General features: G+C 38.8%; 1 protein-coding gene across 14 annotated transcripts in view; it reads left to right on the top strand.

Annotated features, from left to right (window-relative positions):
• The first annotated feature begins 6 nt into the window (after positions 1-6).
• Positions 7-20,730, top strand: part of REPS1 (RALBP1 associated Eps domain containing 1) — a 63,999-nt gene continuing 43,275 nt past the window's right edge. For 12 of the 14 annotated variants that reach the window (XM_039706847.1, XM_039706841.1, XM_039706845.1 and 9 more), the window contains exons 1-3: positions 7-240; positions 15,467-15,590; positions 19,492-19,691. In XM_039706847.1, the coding sequence (XP_039562781.1) occupies positions 88-240; positions 15,467-15,590; positions 19,492-19,691 (477 nt within the window). In that variant the 5' untranslated portion in view covers positions 7-87. The remainder of the gene's footprint in view (positions 241-15,466; positions 15,591-19,491; positions 19,692-20,730) is intronic. The other 2 variants (XM_039706843.1, XM_039706836.1) reach the window with 1 other exon arrangement.

Raw genomic sequence — 20,730 nt, 5'->3', positions numbered from 1 at the left:
GCGTGTGTCCCGTGCGCGCCCCCCCAGCGCCGCCGCCGCCGCCTGCCCGGCCCCGCCGCCGGTGCGGATGGTCCGCGGCGCTAAAAGATGGAGGGGATGACGCTGAGCGAGGCGGAGCAGCGCTACTACTGCGACCTCTTCTCCTACTGCGACACCGAGAGTACCAAGAAGGTGGCGTCCAACGGGCGCGTCCTGGAGCTCTTCCGCGCCGCGCAGCTGCCCAACGACGTGGTCATGCAGGTACGGCCGCCGCCGCGGCGCCCCCGGGGGTCGGCGGGCCTGGGCACCGCCCCGTCGTGCCGAGATGGCCCCGGCCCGGCCCTGCCCTTCCCCTCCGTCCGGCCCGCGCCCCCTGCCCGCCCCGCAGCCCTTGGGCACTCGGGGGTCACGGAATCTTTGGGGTTGGAAGGGACCTGTGGAGATCATCCAGCCCGACCCCCTGCCGAGGCAGGGTCACCTCGAGCAGGTGACACAGGAACGCGTCCAGGTGGGGTTTGAGAGTGTCCAGAGAGACTCCGCCACCTCCCTGGGCAGCCTATTCATTGCTGTGCCCTCCTCGGTGCGAGGGGGCTCTGCCTCGGGCTGAGGCGAAACTCACTGTGATTTAGTTTATGGCCATTGCGCCTCATCGCTGGGCACCACTGGAAAGAGCCTGGCACCATCCCCTTTGAGATATTTATGTGCATTAATGAGATCTTCTCTCAGTCTTCCCTAGACTAGACAGGCCCAGCTCCGTCAGTCTGTCCTGGCCAGAGAGCTCCAGACCCTGACCACCTTTGTGTCCCTCCGCTGGACTCTCTGTTAGCTCCTTGTCGTTCTTGTACTGAGGAGCCCGGGACTGGACACAGTAGGACGGAGCTGTTGTCCCACAGGCCACCTGAGCCCCTCCAGCTGCAAGGGAAGGGCAGGGGGCTCAGCGAGTGGTGCACCCTGTGCCAGCCCATCCCTCCCCTTATGTACCTCCGAGTGCAGGGCTGGGAATGGGCTGGTGATGGCTCTGCTGCCAGCGGCCAGCAACTGGTAGGAAAATATTCCATGCTGACAGAAGCCATCCACAGCGTCAGAGCTGTAGAGTGTAAAACTGAGGATGGGTGAGATTGTCCCCATGATCTGCTGATGAAGAGCAGCATAGAAGGAAATCTGGTTTTGTGTCACTGGGAGCTACTGACACTGGTCCACTTCACCTAAGCCATGCAGTCTTTTTTGGGCGTCATTGCAGGCAGGTATTAACTTACCTGTAGTCAGCCAAATGTTTCTAATAACAAAAAATGTGGTGTTAAGACAGATGCGGGCCCATACTTGCAGTATGTATGTGCACAGTTTTAGCACTTCCTTGGCCAGGTTAAGTTAAGACGTGTAGCAGTATTGCAGAGCTACCTGCATAGGAAAAGGAAAGTCTGCTTTGGTGTTGTGTGTATGTGATTATTTGAGGAACATATTCCCAATGAACCATTCTTATGAACAGCTATTTGTAATAATTTGCTGCTCTTGCAGTTCCCTCTGTCATTGTTCAGTGCTTTAAAGTTTATGTAGTCTTTTAAGCTGCTGTGGGTAAAGCTGCATTCAGAAAGCCATGCCGCCTTTTATGTGGTTTCATCCTCAGCCTAGCGAGATAAGCAGCCCTTTTAACAAAGTATTAAACTTACTGTTGCTAGAAACACAAATTGCAGGATACTGAAATTCAGTGCCAGGAGAACACTTACTGACTAGGGTTACTATTGGTGTGTTTTGGGCCTCCCAGCTTGGTTAGTTGAAATGAGTTTAAGACACAATGAAGTGGAAGAGGGCTGAATAAGAAATGGCTCTTCCTGGTAATCTCTTACTTGATGACTTGCTAGACTGGACTTAATGGTAGGAGAGTCTGCATGCTCAGTATTATGAGTAAGGTGTCTCAGGGGCCACCCATGGCTGCTTTTTGTGTGTGGCCAGCCAGTTTCAGAAAAATCATCCCAGGGAAAGTGAATGTTTACATCTTTGCTGTATTTAGAAATTTCTTTTACATAAAACTTGTCTGAATCAGTGTATAGTAAGCTAGTACTAGAGACTATTTCATGCAGGAATTTAGTGCAAGAACTTGGAAAGACCTGGAATTCTGAAAACAAGTGTCCACAGATTATATCCTTATCTTTTGCAGAGAAGGTCAGATATTTTCTTGCAAAGTAGACTGCATCTGAAGAAGAGAGACTACTCGGGCATCATTCCATGGGTCCTAAACAAATTAACTCAAGAAGCAGACCTGGCTTATCACTCTAGTGATCTCAAGGAGAACCTTGCAGTTAAAATGGCAAACAAGATATTAGATTGCCTGAGGAATGAAACTGTAAATAGTACAAAGAAAGTTGAAATGCCCTTAGCAGTTTGACCCATTATGAGTATCTTGTGCAGTCACAGTTGGTCACCTGAAAAGTACCTCATACTTTGAAAATAATTTAGTTGTCTAGTTATTTTGCATTCTTCTTAACCTGGTGTAAAGCCATACCTTAACATCATGAATATATTGTATTGGGGTTCTTCAAAGGGAAATTGCATTTGATGCTTTGAAAGCTGAGACTATGTAACTTAAACCTCAAGATGAAATAGCTCAAGAAATAAACCCTGTGAATGAGGTGGAATTTTCTTTTGACTGTACAGGTGCTGTGTTTTTACCTGTTCCTTTGAAGCACCTGATGCTTGTGGGGCAATGAGCTTGATTCAGTTACCCAATCCTTACATAATCCTGGAATGCAAGTGCAGTACTGGTCACATGAATGCTAAGTACTTTGTAGGTGTGCAAAACATAGCGTAAAATGGTCGCTCTTCAAGCTCAAGGGGACCAAGTAGTCCTGAGGAACTACTTTGTAGTTTTTCCTTTTCAATACTACAGGTTGGTAGGTACCTTTGAATAGTCCAGCACTGATTCCGTTGGAAATGAAAACGTCTGACAGTTGCATTTTTAGACTCTCAACTTGTTTTACTGGCAAATCTGCTGTCTAGAGGCTGGATATATGTGCAGCCTGTTCTGCAGAGTTGCGTCCTTTTGAGAGATCTGTCTCATAGGGGCAAATGTGTGTCTCATTGTTCCTAATCAATTTAATTTCTCCCTCTGAGGGACAGTGTCAGCTGCCTGTTTAGTGGGGATAAATGAACATATAGAAGACTGAAACAGTTATGGGTGTTGCATACTGAGCTACAGTGTCCTGGAAAAGAAAAGCTAGATGTCTATTTTGTCCACATCTACAAAAAACCAGCTTTATTATCAGAATAAAATACCACACCAAAGATGCATGTGTCAGAACACCAGTTAACCTATATTTCTTCTTTTTTATGCACATCCCTGAAATGAGCATTAAGGTAGAAGACTTGCATAAAAGAGCAAATAATAGTACGTGTGTTGGGGTAAGAAATCCAGCTACTTCACAACAGTTATGAGTCTTCAGATCACTCTCAGGGTGTGGTTTCACATGCAGCTGACAAAAATCTACTAGTGAGTTGGCACTGAAGAAGGTGCTCCTGTCTTCCCTCAGCCTTGTGTTCCTTCTTACTAAGACACTTGTGCCTGTCCAACTCTGTTGTGGGCAGAAAATAATTCACAGCTTTTTGTTGGTTATCACTCTGTATCAGGTGGCACTGGAGTTGAATGAATGTCAGTGCTGGCACAAGAAAGGAGGCAGGAAAACTCTTTGACAAAGTAGAGAACTTTGTTCTAGAGCAGTTGGATATTTTAGTTGTGACCTGGCCTGAGGTTTGTTAGCTTAAACCACTGGAAGTTGGAGCTGGCTCTGGCTTTCCTTTGAACAGAATGTGAGCTGGTCCAGGGAGCTTGTTCAGCCAAAACTTAGAAGGTTTTGTCAAATTAGTTTTCACTTGCCTCATCTTGTGTCTCAGTTGCATGTGCATTAGAGTTTGTGTGTGCAAGCAGTATGACACAACACAAGGCATCCTGAGGAGCTGTCATCTACCATATTTATGCACTTCAGGAGCTTCCCTTTGCTGGAGTTCCAGCCTGGTCCTGTGGGCTGGATGTTACCTGGGTTTCATTATGTGTCTTGATACAAGAGAAACATAGTTGCCTGTTCTGGAGTGGCTGCAGAGGAGCATGCTCAGGGAAATTGGCTTCAAAGGCAAGTTTCACATCTGACCTAAAACACTCATGTGTGTGTGCTAATAAAGTCAGTTTTTGGTGTCTGCAGTGGTGGGGAAATTGCTTGTAAAAGCTACAGTTAGCCAAAAAATGTATTGTCAAACTCGTTAGTTGTGTATGGAATGAATATAGTAGCTGTTCCATTTGATTTGTAGAATTCTTACTTAGGTGGGTTAATCATAGAATGTTTTCTGAATTTGTACTCTTCATTGTGAATCACAGAAACTTCACCAGACAAGAAGCAAGTCAGTGGTGCATATGATACTCATCTGAAATTAATGAGTCAGAGCATCTTGCTTTAAAATACAACATTACTATATAACTACAAATGTGTGAGTATTGGCATGTATCTTCTCTAAAATGAATGAACTGTCATCTTCACTGCTGGCATTGTACAGCAATGTTACCTAACTTCTAATTTAGTATTAGAAAGTCTTTGACAGATGAATCACGCGGTTATGCCCAGTTACTTCAATTACAGTAAGCTTCCATTAGTCCAGTAAAAACCTAGTGTAAAGCTATTTTTGGCTCTTGTTAGCCACTTTCAAACTTTTTGTTTATTTTTTTAAGGAGTCTTAACAGACAGATTAGTTTTGCTTCTTATTTCATTGATAGAAAAAATTACACTCTGGTTGTCTACCTCAATTCTCTGAGTTTGCTGCCCTCACATCAGAAGTTGTAAGAAAGTGTGTACCCATGATGCAGCTGCTTCATTGCGAAGTCCATACTCTGAGATGCAGGCATGTGCTGCCTTCTGTTGTTCTTGGGGTGGTAGTTTTTGGCTGACAGAGGGAACGGAAGATGCAGTGGTGGTTTTCTCAAATGCCAGAGCTCATTTGATGACAGGCAGCACAATTATAAATGGAATTACAGTCCATAGGCAGAACATGACAGAATGAAATTTCAGGTTCTTGATTTAAAATATGGCTTCTTTGTTGGAAAATGGCTGTAGCGAGAAAGGGATCTAAGAAAAAAACAGCTTGTTCACAATTACTGTGTTGTTGCAGTTACTGTTTCAGTGAATTTTCCTGCAGAAAGACTACCTGTTTGTCAAATCAGTAGAGTCTACTAAATGCCAACTTTGAATGGAAGCTGAGCCAGGGCATGCTTAGGATTGCCCGTTTGGTAGAGACATGCAGAAGACTCAAACTCATTCTGGTTAATTTGCTGAATTTATTATTCTTTCTGAACTGATGGGGTAAGAAATCACAATTCCTTATACATGGCAGTTTCATGCCTTCCTTTCAGTCATAGGAATTTGGAGTATATTTAAAATAATAGCAATTTTAGATTTTTAAAATATGTATGCTGTGTAAAAAGCTTTCTTTTCTGATACGGACCTGTAACTAGTCTGTAACAAGCCCAAATGAAAAAAAACCACTTTATTTACTCCAATTCATGTATTTTGTTTATTTTATTATTTTAAATCTTATATTTAAATGTCACTTAGAAAAGATTTAAAATTAGTTTAGTTTTCTTCTGAGGCAATATTCACAACAGGTCATTATCAAGTTACTCCTCCAGTGTCGATACCTCTAACTATAGCAATTTTCTTAGTAATCTGTAGTATTTTTTTAGCCAGAGCACGATAAAATTAATGAATCTCTAGACTCATGATTATAATGTTACCTAATTTACATATAATTTTACATATTTGTATATTTTTAGGTATGTTTGCATGCATTTATTATGCTGTATCCCAGTCCTCATTTAGTAAACAAGAGTTGTTAAAAACCTAAGTGCCTGGATCTGCAGTTAAAAATATCTGATTTGTGAATCACCTATTTTGTTCCCTTCAAATGTCACTGTAATAGAGTATTCTCCTTTCAGCTTTGCAGTAGGTTAGCTTTGATTCCCTGTATTGATTGATGTGATAAACAAGAGTGTACTTTCTGTTATTGCCATGAATGGCTTTTAATCTGCTGTTTTTCCTGTGAATTATGCTTTGAGTTTCTGCAGAATTCTGGTTAAAATGTTTATTTAAGTGATGTTACTTTCACAGAGACTATAGTAGGCTGAAAATTAATTTATTTTTACAGTTAATTAATTGGAGTGGTCTCATATCTCAGCAGCATTTAGGAAGAGAACAGTCATTTTTTGAAACAAAAGGCAGGAAGTTATAGGAAAACTGTAGGACTTTAAGTCTATTAGACTTAGATTTGTTTTTAGTGGATTTCTTGGTGTAATTGGTTTTGAGACTTTGAAATTGATATTCATACTGTACAATCACTTACATAGTAAATAATTCCTTTATAGTTCCGTATGCCAACGCAGCACTCAGATAATTTCAAGTATCACAGCTCAGCTTAGTTTGAAAACAGTTTATTCTTTTCTTTTTAAACATGCTGTCAGATGACAGCGGGGGTGATTAATATTCTTTCTGACATAACTGGATAGAATTCTAGAATTGGAAATATCAGGGCCTTTGGCAAATGTAGCTGTCTTAGAATCAACTTGGCTGTACAAAATTATGGATTGTAAATTTGATCTTTTACTGGTAAAAGCAGTTATTTTGTGTCAGAAGTTTTAAGTACTTGACTGACTGTGAAAAATGGCAAACATGCCTTCATCTTAGTCTAATCTTCAGTAAATGTTACTGCAGATGCTGTGAAATTACAGGACTTTGCTGGCAGTCTCTGTGACTTTTCAATTGTGTTTACTAGCTCTCAAAATATTAGTCCTTGCAGACAAGTTTCCTACCTATTTAGTTATAAATATTTGCTGTTGTAGGTTAGTCCTTCTTGTAGAATTCCTAGATGTCAGATTGGAGTTCTGCTGTTCTTTTAAATTAGTTTGAAGTCAGAAGTGAGTGTGGGAGAAATATGTTGACTATCAGATTTTTCACTGGAGTTCCAGTAATGATTAATTTAAGAGTTTATTTCTCTCTTACTCTCTTTTCTTTAGCATTTCTGTTGACCATAAGGGTATTCTTAAGCCAGCAGTGTCATTCTTTATAAATTCATGGACCAAGCTGGTGATCATGTTCATGGCTTGCCTGTTTTTCTACCTGGGGTTAGTGTCTGAAGAGTTAAATTATCCCTACACTCGTTATACAAAAAATACAGCATAACTTAGGCATGTCTGACTATGTATAGGAACAGTGTTTTGAGAGGTTAAAAGACTTGGAAAAGATGACAGTCTGACCTGAATTTCTGGAATGATTGACTTCTGACATCTAAAATTACTTCTAAAATGCTTCTGAAGTATGGTAACAGAGCAATGAAGTAAACTCAGTTTTGAACATGTCTTTCAACTTCAGTAATCCCAGAAAAGGATGACCAGGACTGAGCTGTGTAAAACTTAGCATTAGGTGCCTATGTGCTCCTGCTGCAGACTAGTAGTTGGGAATTTTGTAGAAAAGTCTGTTCTTATTGTTACAACAGTGTGAATGACTTGGTTTTTCTGATTTGAAGCATCTTAAAAAAATTTGAGACCTAATGTTAACAGGGGAGCCTCAAGTGTAGCTCTGTAATTGTGCAGTTTTTAGAACTTTAACCAGGGTTTGTTTAAACTTTGATAGACACATCGTTAAGGCTTCTTGGCCGCAGTGGAAGAAGGAGAGCAGTGCAAAGCTAAGTAACTAATTAACAGTGCTCAGATTGATGCTCAGAGAAAAAAAGACTGGGATGTGAAAGGAGCATAGAGTAATGGACACGGGATCTTCAGATAAACTTACATGGATGTGCTCAGGAATAGCAGGAACAGACCAAGACAGTACTGTTTGTCCAGGCCACAGCATTACCACTAAATCTGGGATCAGAGAATGCCTTAGTCTTTCTTTTACATTAGCAAAAGAACCAGAAACTTGTGCTCATTTGGAGTTTTTCTCTGTTAGTATTGTTCGGGCATAATAATGGAAGGTGATGTGTGGGGAAAATGTTAAAACTGAAAAAGAAAATAAATATTAGCAAAGAATATCATTCACTGGAATGCTTCAATTATAGAGAAAGTCTGAAAAGAATAAAAATGTCTGTATAAATGCTCCTTTCTTCAGCTTTTAGTATTACAGGAAAAATATTCAACTTAATGCTGCATGGTAGTAGTACCCACAATTAGAATATATGTGAAGTATCTCTCCAGTGCCTGCTGAAGCTAGATGCTTACTTGATAATTATATGTAAGTAATACCATTCATTTGTTTATGCTAAGGAAGATAAATTATGTTTTGAAGATTGGTAGTGCTTCAGAAGTTATTTACTCACATAAACTTCAACCATAAGAACAAGCAAACAACACATAAAGTTAGGGCAAACTCGGTTAGTCTTCATAAGTATTCAGATGGACTTTCAATTATTGCAAGAATAAGACCAAGTGCCTCAAAAGATTACAGATGAAGAATGTCATTCTGTGTGTGCCAGCTGAGGCTTGTTTGCCATTTCTGCTTCAGGCTTTGCTTGTCAAAAACATGAGCTGCAAAACTAAAAATCAAGTTCCAGCTATCTGATGTTGACCAGTGAGAGATATATAATGTATATCTGTAAGATATGATATACACTTCATTGCAGTTTGTTCATAAAAACGTCTACATTTTCTATTGTAAATAAAGCCTGTGAGTAAATAACTTCTGAAGCTCTGCTGAGGTGTTTGTTTGTAGAGGTTGTAGAGTAGACAGATTCAGTTTAATAAAAGAGAAAATAACTAACAAAGTAACTTTTTGTTGGCTTACTGAGTGGAGTAATCACATTGTGTGACCAGACAGATAAGCAGCAGTTATTGCTCAGGAATGGGGAACTGCAGCTGAGAGCAGAGGAGGAAGGAGCTATTTAGGTTAAGCAGTAATGTAGAATTACATAGTAAGAGAACACAGGTATGTGGAATCTTTATCTTACTTTAAAAGAGCCTTTCTTTATGCATCAAAAATGAGAAATGGTTCTTGTAGTTCCCTGGGCTGTCTTTTGCTGTTCCAGATTTTTTTAAAATTTCCAGTTCTTCTGGGTGCTTTATTACCATTTCTGTTTGTAAAGTGTCTTTCTCATGAGCACCTACTATACCAAAGGAAAAGCAGTAGGGAAAGTTCTAATACAAGTAAAGAGCAACTCTGCCTTGAAGTCTTCCACTTCCAGGTGTGACTTTTTACTTGGGAGCATGGTAGTTGCTTTCTGAGTGTTTATCAGATGGCTGTCTGTGTTTTCCTTTGTTGCTGTTACTGAACATATCAGAAGGGTGTACAATTCTTTATTCTGCCCTATTTTTGAGGTACATGACAATATTTTCTTTGAGTTGTAGACAAGTAGGGCAGTCTATTACTCTAGATATTTGGAAAAGTTGCCCCTCTAAGTCAGGGTCTTGTAGTTGCATGTAGGGTGCATCTACCTCATCTTTGAGGATTGATGGGTGGTGGTTGCTGTGTACTACCAAATCAGAAGGGACTTGCTGACCTCTGGAGAGCCATGGAGCTCTACATGAGAGGCTCTGCAGGTCAGATTCATGTGTAGAGCTTGTAACAGCTTTTGCAGAAGCTGTTAGTAAGACCACAAATTTTGATTGTAAATAGGAAAATCAAAAAAGCTACTACTGCATGCAAGCAAGTGTCTTTAGTAAATGAGGCTAATGCACTGGGAATCCACAGGCTACCAGGAGCAACAAGAGGTGTTGCAGACAGCTTTTGGAATATGTCAAGTTCAACAATTACCTAAATATAACTGTTTCAAAAAGCACCACCAGTAATAAAAGCTCTGTGAGGTTTGTGTGTGTGTGTGGTGTTCAGCATATTAACTTGTTAAGTATTTATCTGTCATAAATCAGAGTTTTAAACTTTGGATTTTTGCTACTTTTCTGTTAGCAAAGTGAAAGCATGACTCCAAATCTGACAACATGTACTCAGGGAATGGGCATGCCTGTAGAACAGATCCCAAAGTACAGGGCAGAATAATTCCTCTGAGCCTTAAAATACTGGGTCATTTTTTGAACAGCTAATTATTTCTGATGTGATTAATTCTGAAATTTCATTTAACTGAAACAGATGTATGTTTGACCCTGAAATGACCTGTAGAATGGGAGATCGTAGTTCTATGTATAGAGAATTAATTGTCCAAGCAGATGAGTAGCTTTTTCTTCCTGATGGCACTTTAGCAGTCTGCTTCCACTGTGGATCTGTGCAGTGTGAAAATCAAGGACAGAGAAGTATTAGGAGAAGCTCAGACAGTAAGACACTAAATAGTTCAGTGCCAGAGAGCGTGTGTTGTCTTGGAAGTCCTCCAGCACTATGGGTTTTAGTTCTTTCAGAGCCTGTGTTCTGAAGCCAGGTTTGTGGAATTGACTGAGATGTATCTTCATGGAACAATCAGTAAAACCTTGCTATTTGTTATGAAGCAGAGAACCCTATGCCCTAAATATACTCTGTGCCTTGGAATACTTAGTATCAACTGATTAACTATATTTACTACAATGCCTAAGTACCTAATAAGATAAATGTATGTGTTAGAGGTAGTTTTACACTTGCTGTTCAGCAGCACGTGAACTTTTTCTGCTTCACACTGAATGAATATTAAATATAGCAGTATTCATTATCCTTCATAGATGCGTTTTCCAAATGATCTTTGGATAGGTGTACGACTGTTGAAATGTTTGCAATGTGTTGAAACACAGAATTCAGAGCAATACTTGGACTGTTTCTTTTCGTGGCATTCTTTTTTATCTGTCTACAATTGTTTTTTTATTTTTGTCCCACCTAGTGCCAAGCTTTGTGTAGCCCTGTGAAGAACTGGGTCAGAGACTTGGTTAAAAATAACTCATCAAAAGAAGGATCTTTGTCATTTCTCTGTCTTGTTCCTGTTGCACGGTGCAGCAATTGTTGCATCTGTGAAACTGTCAAGGGATATCTTTAAAGAGAAGTTAAAAATTCGAACTCATATTAGCAGATAAATCAGTATTGCTTTGTCCAGTTGACAATAGGTGAAAGACTGTAGTTGGAAAACTGTGCCAGGCTGTGGTCAGCAATTAGTGAGGTAGATTGAGGTAAATGAAGTGACAGCAATTGATCTAACAGCAGTTGCAGAGTAATGTGATTAGAAGATAACAATTGGGAGGACAGAAATGTATTCAAACTAGGAAAAAATGAATGAAGGAGATTTTCATCATTCTTCAGTGTGTAGGGATGGTCAGGAGGTTTTTTCCCACTACAATGGCAATGATTAGGAAACATTTTTTCAGCTTACATCACACATCCCTGAATTACATTAGAGATGTGACTAAATTTTGTTGTAGCTGAGGTGAGTGGAGTACATGACTTCAGGACAGCATTGCTGTAGGACATTGTGTACTAGAAACCAATTTGAGGTTGTATTGCAGTAAACTTTTAGGTTGGAAAACATTGTCATATATTTTCAGTTTGAAAACTCATTAATGAACTACTGTGTATGAGATACAGAAATAACATTGTTGATATGATGATACATTTTTACATTTTAAACTGTGATTTAAAATCAGTCCATAATCGATTATATTTTATTAACTAGCAAAACTGAAGCAAGTTATTATATTTGGTTTTTATGTTTTTCGTATCTTAAGTAAACAACTTTTTAAATTTAATGCTTATTTTTCATTTGAAGGTTCTTGTTAATATGCACAGTAAAACTCAAAATAATTTTCTAAATATTGAAGCACAAGTATATTCATATGGTTTGGTTTAACTCAAGTTTGTATCAAATATTTATTGTATAATGAATGTGAGAACTTGTTTTGTATTTCTGGTACATGGTTTACATGGAATTGTTCATGGTCTTTGTTAAATTTAAACATGAGAGAAAACTTTGTTACTTTAAAGGTGATCAAAGATGTTGTCTAGAGAGGTTGTAGAGTTTCCCTACTTGGATATATATACTCAAAATCCCAACTGGAAACATTCCAAAGTCACCTGCTGAGCCTGCTTTGAGCAGGGGGTGTGGAGCAAATGATCTCCAGAGGACCTATGCAGGTTCAGCTGTTGTGTGATTCCATGTAGGGTTTCTTTGTGTTTAACAGTTTTCACGTTTATATTCTTGGTGTAAGACTTCTTTTTTAATCAACAATGTCCTAGTTTGGGTGAGATGATACCAAAGGTCCTCCTTTTGTTCACCTCCCCTCCCATCAGCACACAGCATGTCTGTTTTAGCTTCCAGCCTGCTAAAGTCTTCAGGTCTTGCCTCTTACCACCCTCTGGTATGGAACAGTAGGTGCTTAAGTAACTCTCTCCAAGCAGATGAAATATTTTTATCTTTCCTGTGTAGGTGGCATGCATGTTGCTTCATTTATTGTTTTAGCATTGAAGTCATCCCTGTTTAAGTACTGTTTTACTTTTGCATGAATAATATTTACAGATAATGGGCTTCATTTGCCTTGTAGAAGAACCTGGGGGCCAGGAGACTGATATTCTGGAAGACACTCCCAGTGAGATTTCCTGAGTTCTGGGAAGTGTGTTGCACTGCATTTGATAGAGAAATTATTTGTTCCACTTCACCTGGAATTTGTAAGGTTCACAAACCTCTCAAAATTCAAGGGCCTCTTATTTGAAACCTGTAAGGGTTGGAGAAGGTATCTGCTTGAAACAGTGCCCTTTGGCAGCGCACTGCTGCCCAGCCATGTCTGGTTTCTGCTGGCTCCTGGTGTTTCTGATGCTGTTATGTCTTTGCGGTATGATGACTGAGCATACAATTTAGTGATTCACAGCTACCGCACAGAGGTGTGATTTTTGTGGGTTTTTTGTTTGTTTGGAGTTTTTTTTGGTGTTTTTTTGTATTGAGGGTTTTCAACAATTCTGGAGCTTTACTGAGTTGTTTACCTGACTCTAGTAAATTGCAATAGTGTGACCTCAGGTTCTTCATATCTAAGGAGATTAGAACAGTTGTGAAGCATTTTGTCTTGAAGATGGCTCTGCATTCCTTGAGGAGTTTAGGGAAATTCCTTATCCTCTCTCTTCTTAAGCAGATGAAAGCCCAAAATCTCAGAGAAGCAATTCTTTGATAATTTTTATCATGATTCCGCCATTCAGTATAGCCTACTACCTGTTTCATGTTTAAATCCTGCTTCAGGGAATTTCCAGCTATACTGTTTGGAGTATGTTTGGGCATGATGTCACTCAGCAGAGGAGTTTCCACTAGATGCTTGCATCTCATGATTTTACTCAACCTTCAGTCATGTTTCTGTAATTGAAACAGAGGACTCCTTTAGCTAGCTATGAGTGGATTTGACACCTCTTGTTCAGCAGCAGAAGAGCATTTTTTTTGGAGGGGGGACGGGTGGGGAGGACTGGGTGGTTTATGTTTTGGGGGTTTTTTTGGTATCATTAGCTTTTTGCTCTTCTTGATACTTATACTGTGTATTTATATATATTTACTTTGAATCCATGCTTGCCTTTCCTTTCTCATACTTACCTGTCACAGTAGCTTAGTTATTAATTCAGTTTTTAACTGAAGTTGTTTTTATCTATCTGGCAGTACTGACAAGCTCCAACAAAAGGTAGTTTGTAGTTCAGCCATGACTTTGAAATTGCACAAAGCCATTACTGCCTAATGATTCCATAAGCTCAAAATGCCTCTATCATTGCTTCTTTTCATAAGACTCAAGAGAGTCTGGTTAACCCATCTGTTGGTGCTAGGTCACTGAATCCACCAGCTTTTTCTGTTTTGCTTGTAGTCAAGTATGTGGATGTTCCATCAGTCTTCCAGTGTACAGTGTTTTAAAAAAGAATTGCTTTTGCTGTCACACTGGTTTTGATTCCTAGCTGTCTCTTGAATCTCCACTGCTTTAGCTCTGCTAGTTATTTAAACTCAGGATAATTATTTTTGGCATTAGGTTGAGTAAAGGTTTAGATGTTGATGGCTCAGTTTTTATTTGAATTGTCATCTGTCACTGACAGTTACACTGTGACTTCTTTCCTGGTGGAACTTTCTGTAGTCCAGCCAACCTGTTGAAATTAGTGTGTGATCCCCTGACTTCTCTCCAGACATCATGCTGCAGAAATACTACAGTGGGAAAACACATATAACAGAGGAGTTGTGGGACAATGTGTGAAGTGTGATGCAGACACAGATAACTGGTTTAATGCAGTATTTTTTGTCCAGCAGGATTTGAGTTGTGTGTACAATCCTAAACCTGCTGATCCTCTTGTGACTTTTTGGAATTGTTTGTCAACTTCCTGCACCTTCCTGTATTTGGGTTTTACAGCAGCTTGTTTTCATAGGGTTCCAGAATCCTGGTGCAAGGAGATAACCAAGTAGTTTTTTGTTGAACTGCATCTGGCTCAGTTGTAGTTGATAAACTCATCTGATTCATTGGGTAGAATTACTGAAGTCTGTTTTCTGGTCCACTGGTGCTGAAGCACACAGTCTAACAGCTTTGTGCATTGGGTGGCTCTGTTACTGCTTTGTGAAAGTTCAGTTCTTCAGCTGGAACTTGCCTGCAACTAGGGCTCCTCTGCACTCAGAACTGTGTCTTCTGAAAGCTGGGAAACCTTTCAGGACAGCTTTCTCTAAGTCCAGTAATAGTACATCCCAGTAGTTAGGAAAATGATCAGATGTGACAAGAGGCCAGGTTTGCCAACAAGAGCTCATGTAGAAAGGGTGAGGACAGAAATTAATGCCCATGGATGTAAATTAGTCTGAGATTCTCTGCACTGATGGTCACAGGCAAAGTCTTGAGATGAGATTGAAGGAGAGAAACTAGTAATATTACACAAAGATACTAGAGAAGTATCAAATCCATGGGATTAGATGGGATCCTTCTGAGCATGCTGAGAGAGCTAGCTAGTGTTGTTGCAAGCCATCTTTCTCTTGGAATAGTTGTGGAGATCAGTGTTGCGTCTCAGTGACTGGAGAAACATGTTACAGTTATCTTCAGGAAAGTAAAGGAGGACTGATTTGGGGAACTGCATGCTGGTCAGCTGCAGTTTGGTCCCTGAGGAGCTGTAGAGCCAGTCTGTTTAGAAGCCATTTCTAGGTGTATGGAGGTGAAAACAGTAATTAGGATTACCAAGAGTATTTGTCCACCACATTGTCTGGAACTGTGGTTGACAAAAGAGAAGCAGTGATGCCATCTACATTGACTTCAACAAGTGTTTTGCTGTGGTATTCCAAGAGCATCTTTGTTTCTCATTTGGAACATTGCAGTCTAGATGAGACTGCTCAGTAGATAAAAAGGTAGTCTGGATCATTTATCTCTGAAAGTCTGATTTAGAATGTGTCATGCTTAGTATTTTATCAGTGACCTGGCACAAGCTGGAATGCCCTTCAATAAAATTGCAGGTCATCACTGTGGAGTGAGATGCAGTCAGTATGTTTGAAAACATGGTATGCTACTCTGAAATGTATGAAATCTTTATAGCTGTTGTGTTTAAAAATTCTTTCTGTAAGTAACTGTGTTTCATTTCAGATTATGGAGCTCTGTGGTGCAACAAGACTTGGCTATTTTGGAAGAAGTCAGTTTTACATTGCTTTGAAACTTGTTGCTGTGGCCCAATCTGGTCTCCCTCTAAGAGTGGAAAGCTTAAATACAGGTAAATCACAGGATGGGGACAGTGGGGATTGAGTTGCTGAGTGCAGTTATTGGTAGTTGGCTTACATATTCTTACAGAGTAACCTTGTAAATTAGTGGGATATGTCTTTATCTGTGTTGCTGATTTAAAAATGTGGAGAAACTGGTAGTGTTTTCTTACTGTGCAGTAAATACAAGTTGAAATACCTTACTCTTTGAATAATTATTGCTTTCACCATGGGACAAATGAACAACTTGCACCTTGCTATGTAGGAGCAAGTTAATTCTGTAGATTACTGATGTGAGAAATTGTGTGCTGTGTCCTCTGAGTGAAGTACTAAGAGGAGTAATGTAAACTGGAAGGAGAGAAGAGTGCAGCATTTGCAAGCTTTTGTAGCTGCTGGGTTTCCAAAGCCTTGATTGTGACAAACAGAAGGTTATCTTTTCTAACATTACATCTCTTTGCACTTGGTTTGACAGATTTTTCCCTTCTAAGAGCAGATATGAAGATTAGTTTAAGATTTTTTTCCTAGTGAAAAAAGTGACCTGTAAAAGATTTTTGAAGTCTGTTGTCAGCCAAATCATCTGTTACCCTACTTTTCAAAGGTCAGCTGTGGTGTGGGTGGTGAAATAGGTGAAACAGGAGGAAGGCTTACTCTAGAAAGATGGTTTAGAGCTGCAGGAAGAGCTTTGATGTGAGGCTGTCCTGTAGCCTTCTGAATGAGATAAGTGGATCCATGTCCTTGTTGTTTTGTAAGATGAAAAGAGACACTTAGGAAGATGAAGTAATGAGTTTTAAGGCACTATAGCCCTTGCATTATAGTACACAGCTCACAAGCTAAAAATATCTTTGGAGCACAGTTTTGCCTTAGAGTGACTTTCCTAATAGATTTCATATCTGTAGAATAATGTTATCATTTTTATATGCTAGTAAATAAAAGAAGTCTTAGGAGGTTTTTATGTGTAAAGGATATAGATGAAGCAATTAAGGAGACTGTTAAAAACAATCTGATATGACAGAAGTATTTGACAAAGCTATAAAAAAGAAATGAATCACTGTGTATACTTTCACGGTTATGTTTATTCTAGGCTCATACAAACTGTTTATACTGATTTCGTGAGGTTTTGTAGCTTCTTGGAAAAGTGCATTGTTTTAGTCAACATTTTGCTAGTATTCAAGTCCCTTTCTGTTTATAAGCCACTGTGTGTTTATAAACACACAGTTTTCCTGATGTGTTCCCTAATCTAAAGCCTTAGCAAGTTGTAGCAGAGTGCCCTAAAATTGGAATGCTGGAAAAAGAACCTTCAACTCTTAATACTGATAAAATTGGAACTTGATCAAACAATTGTGGGATTTCTCATAAAATGCCTGTTGGAGAAGGGAAAGACAAATCTGTATGTGGGCTTTTTGCAGGGATTTTATAATCTTGGTTTTATTTTAATGCAAGGTACCTTAACCAGAAGTAGTTTCTCTATTAAAAAAAAAAAAGAGAAATGACAAGAATTTTGAAGGAAAGAATGAAATGAAGGTACAGAATTCATTTCAAAATATAAAATACCTTGCTAAAAAGTTAACAGTGATTGGAAGCTTTATTTCACATAGATAATTTTCTTGATTCATGGCACTATTAGAAATACTTGTAATTATTCCTAGAAGTTCAGAAATCATCTTCTGTAACTGGTTCCAAGGCTACAAAATACACCAAGTACAATAGAGAGAACATTTAATTTTACCCTAACTGTTTTTAGCTATGGTCTGTTGCCTTGGTTGCAGTGGTTCCAGTCCTATCTATGAATTTCCTGCTTCTAGAATGATTCAAGTGTTGTTGTAACAGCTAACTCAACAACTAAAATGCAGCAGGCTGATAAAATGATTCTGAGCTTTGCTAACTTAGTTCTGCACATTCCATCTCCAAGATGTCTTGAAGACGAAGCGTTAGAGCCATCCCAAACTAAGCTGTATACTCTTTGTCTCTTCAGACATATAAAGCTTATATTTTTGCACATCTACTTTTTAGCTCTCAATTTTATGCATGTTTCATTGAATTTTCTGATTTTTTTCATTCTTTTAGCATGGGACATTTCCTTCACCTTCCTACTTTTTCCTTTTGGTTTTTTGTTTGTCTTGTCAGTAGACAAGGAATTTGCTTTATCTGCATTACTGAGTGGAAACTCAGTCAAATTTTAAATACTAAGTCTAACATAAGTGTTGTCCATCTGATTCTTAAGTACTGTTTTGATTACTCAGATGGGCAGTAGAATAAGAATACTGGGCATTAGTCATTATGCTACAAGCCTCCAAAGCTGTTGTTCCTCTGTCCCAGAAAATTTTCCTTCCAGGAAGCTAAAAATTGAGACATGAATGAGCAGTGTCTATTTCAAAGCAATATTTATTTTTTGCAGGTTTTGTTGGAAAAAAATATTAGGAAGGATGTGGGCATGAAAAGTACAGAGAACTCTTTAATATACTCAATATCAAGGGTTAGTTCCATTCATGACAGCTCTCACATTTATAATTGAGGGATTTCTGAATGGTAACAAATGTTGTAGTGTTGAAATGAGATTTTTCTGGTGTTACTGGAAAAAGTCAGAGGAGAGAGGTAAAAATAGCAGGTTAGTCACGTAGGAACTTAGTACAGCTAAACAAACCTATATTTATCTAGTCTTGCTTTTAAAGAAGGCAGTAGAGTATTTTGTGTTTCTTTTGAGTTCTCTATTATTTTTGTGACTTGTGCTGGCACAGCTGATTGCACAGACTTCCCCTGTGTCAGTTGGATCATCTGGTGTCTGTATTTTCCTGGTTTTGCAGACATACACATTTTCACTTGTATGCAATGGCTTTTTCACTATTTGGCTGGCTGTGGTTTGCGTATTAGTTATGTTAGTTCTCTGCTGCAGCATGGGGTACAATGCTCATGTAATAAACAGTATGCAATTTCATCTTGTATTTTAATATAGTTGTAGTACCACTGACTCATTCTCAGTACCAGAAGTAATTTACGTAAGCAGTCAGCAAGAGAAATTAAATTTGAGCCATGCTTGCAATTTTGTTTTGTGTTGGAGACATAATTTCCAAATAAGCTGTACAGCAAATTCACAATTTATGTTTATTCAAAGTGGAGCACTAAAAAGATTGCAATTGGGAGAAAAATGGTAGAGATCTTGCAGTGGAAAATTGAAAGTTTACATAGTCTCATTTCTGTGTTGGGCTACTCTGAACCCTGGTACATTAAGCTAATAGGCTTCCTAGCATTTTGTAGAAACTTTTGCATTTTAGTTGTTCATATCAAATGAGGTGATATTGGAATATTTCCAGTTGTATTTCCAGTATTCCAAATGAGCTAATTTAGCTTTTGTTGTAGAAAAGTATGCATAGATGTGTTTAAGCAATAGTCTCACTCTGTGGTACAACTAGATTATATTATCTTCTGTAAATATGAACATGACATTAGCTCACCAAAAGATGATGCTGAATATAGTGTAGTATTTCAGCATTTGTTTTGCTGACAAACCATTCTATATGAAGATCCTAGTTCTTGGTATGTGCTAGAAATGGTAGAAAAATTTTGAAAATCATGCTTCAGTAATGAAATGTTGACAAATCTAAAAAAAATGAGCTAAATCCAGGTTATCTGATTGCTGCTGCATTTAATGCACAGTTGTGGTGCAAAGCTGTAGTGGAGCAATGTGAAGTCATCTTTGTGTACCAAAGTCAGAACTTGGGTAGCAGAATCATGAAGTCTAATGCAGAATAGGTATTTGCTTTTTCCAGCTGCTGGGTGTTGGCTTGACTATAGCAGCAGTCTCAGTGTGTAAGGAATTGAGTCACTTGTGAAATTTTAACTTCAAAATAGAGCAGTGTTTTTATTTTTAATCATCATATTTATGTATAGTGAATGTCCTGCTTTGTGTTTTTTTAACAGTAAAGGACCTCCCTCTTCCCAGATTTGTTGTGTCAAAGAATGAACAAGAGTCAAGACACACAGCCTTGTATTCTTCAGATGCTGATACTCCAGCTTCATATTCAGGTGTGATTCCTCCTCCTCCACCTGGCAGGGTACAAGTCAAAAAAGGCTCTGTGAGCCATGATGCAGTTCAGCAGCGTACATCAACTGATCAACAGGTAAATTAACTTAAAGGATTAACTGGGATTCTTAATCACTATTTTGCTGTGTAGATGTCAATTTGATATGGCTTCTGAGCTAGGTTACTTCCAATATATTTTCTTTAAAAAATTTATATATTATACAAGAAGACTATATGTGCCTCTGAAATACTTGCATGTAGGGAGACATTTTTAATGGAGTCTTAAAATCTGTGTTTAAAATATTGGCAGTAATGGACAAAGAATTGAGACAGAAAAGAAATTCAGTGGGTAAGTTAGGATGGCAGATATAAAGTTGTAGTCATTATGGTATTAATAACTCATTTATTAAATTGTTCCCATCAGTTTCCTGGTCTTTGGAACAGTGGTACTGAGTGCCATGGAAGACTGAATTTCTAGTCCTTCAACATGCTCCCATATATGCAAATCTGAAATACTGTATTTAGAAAAAAATTCTCTAAATTTTCTCAGTTGCTTTTCTCTGCCTCACATTTTCTTGTTCCACGGTTTAACTGGTAAGGAGAGACAATGAGAACTGGAAGAACACACCAAAGTTTTGAAATAGCTTTTTCTCATATTTTAATAATGAGAAATCTGATTATTTTTTGTTCACTGGTTCTTTCATCTTCAGTGACAAGATGTGTGAATTAATGAAAACTGTAAAGACTTAAAACTCTTGCCTTCTTATACACAATTCCTTGGGTTTACAGTCTTCATGCTCTTTGTCCATGGAGAAATCCTTTCTGATTGTCTTTTCTACAAACAAGAGCTGAGTACAAATGCTAAATTTTGCTGGGTATATGTACTGAATGACCTGCTTCTTCCCAGTGGTGTGCTTTTTTTCTGGGCTTTTTTTGTAAAGAATTGGGGAACTTGCAAATGTCCCATAGTCTCTGTGGGAATCAAGGAATCACTCATAAACATTTATTAGTCTCTATGGAAATAGCCCAGACTGATCCAATACAAAGAAAAAGTAAATTAGTAGAGGAAATCCATAATCAGGGTTTGGCTGCTACTTCCTTTCTTTCAAAGAGAAAATGGGGAATATAATGAAAAA

This window comes from Passer montanus, unplaced genomic scaffold (genome assembly GCF_014805655.1).
Source record: "Passer montanus isolate IOZ18808 unplaced genomic scaffold, ASM1480565v1 scaffold2, whole genome shotgun sequence".
Taxonomy (NCBI): domain Eukaryota; kingdom Metazoa; phylum Chordata; class Aves; order Passeriformes; family Passeridae; genus Passer; species Passer montanus.
The sequence above is the reverse complement of the archived record's forward strand: the minus strand, read 5'-3'. Positions and strand labels throughout refer to the sequence as shown.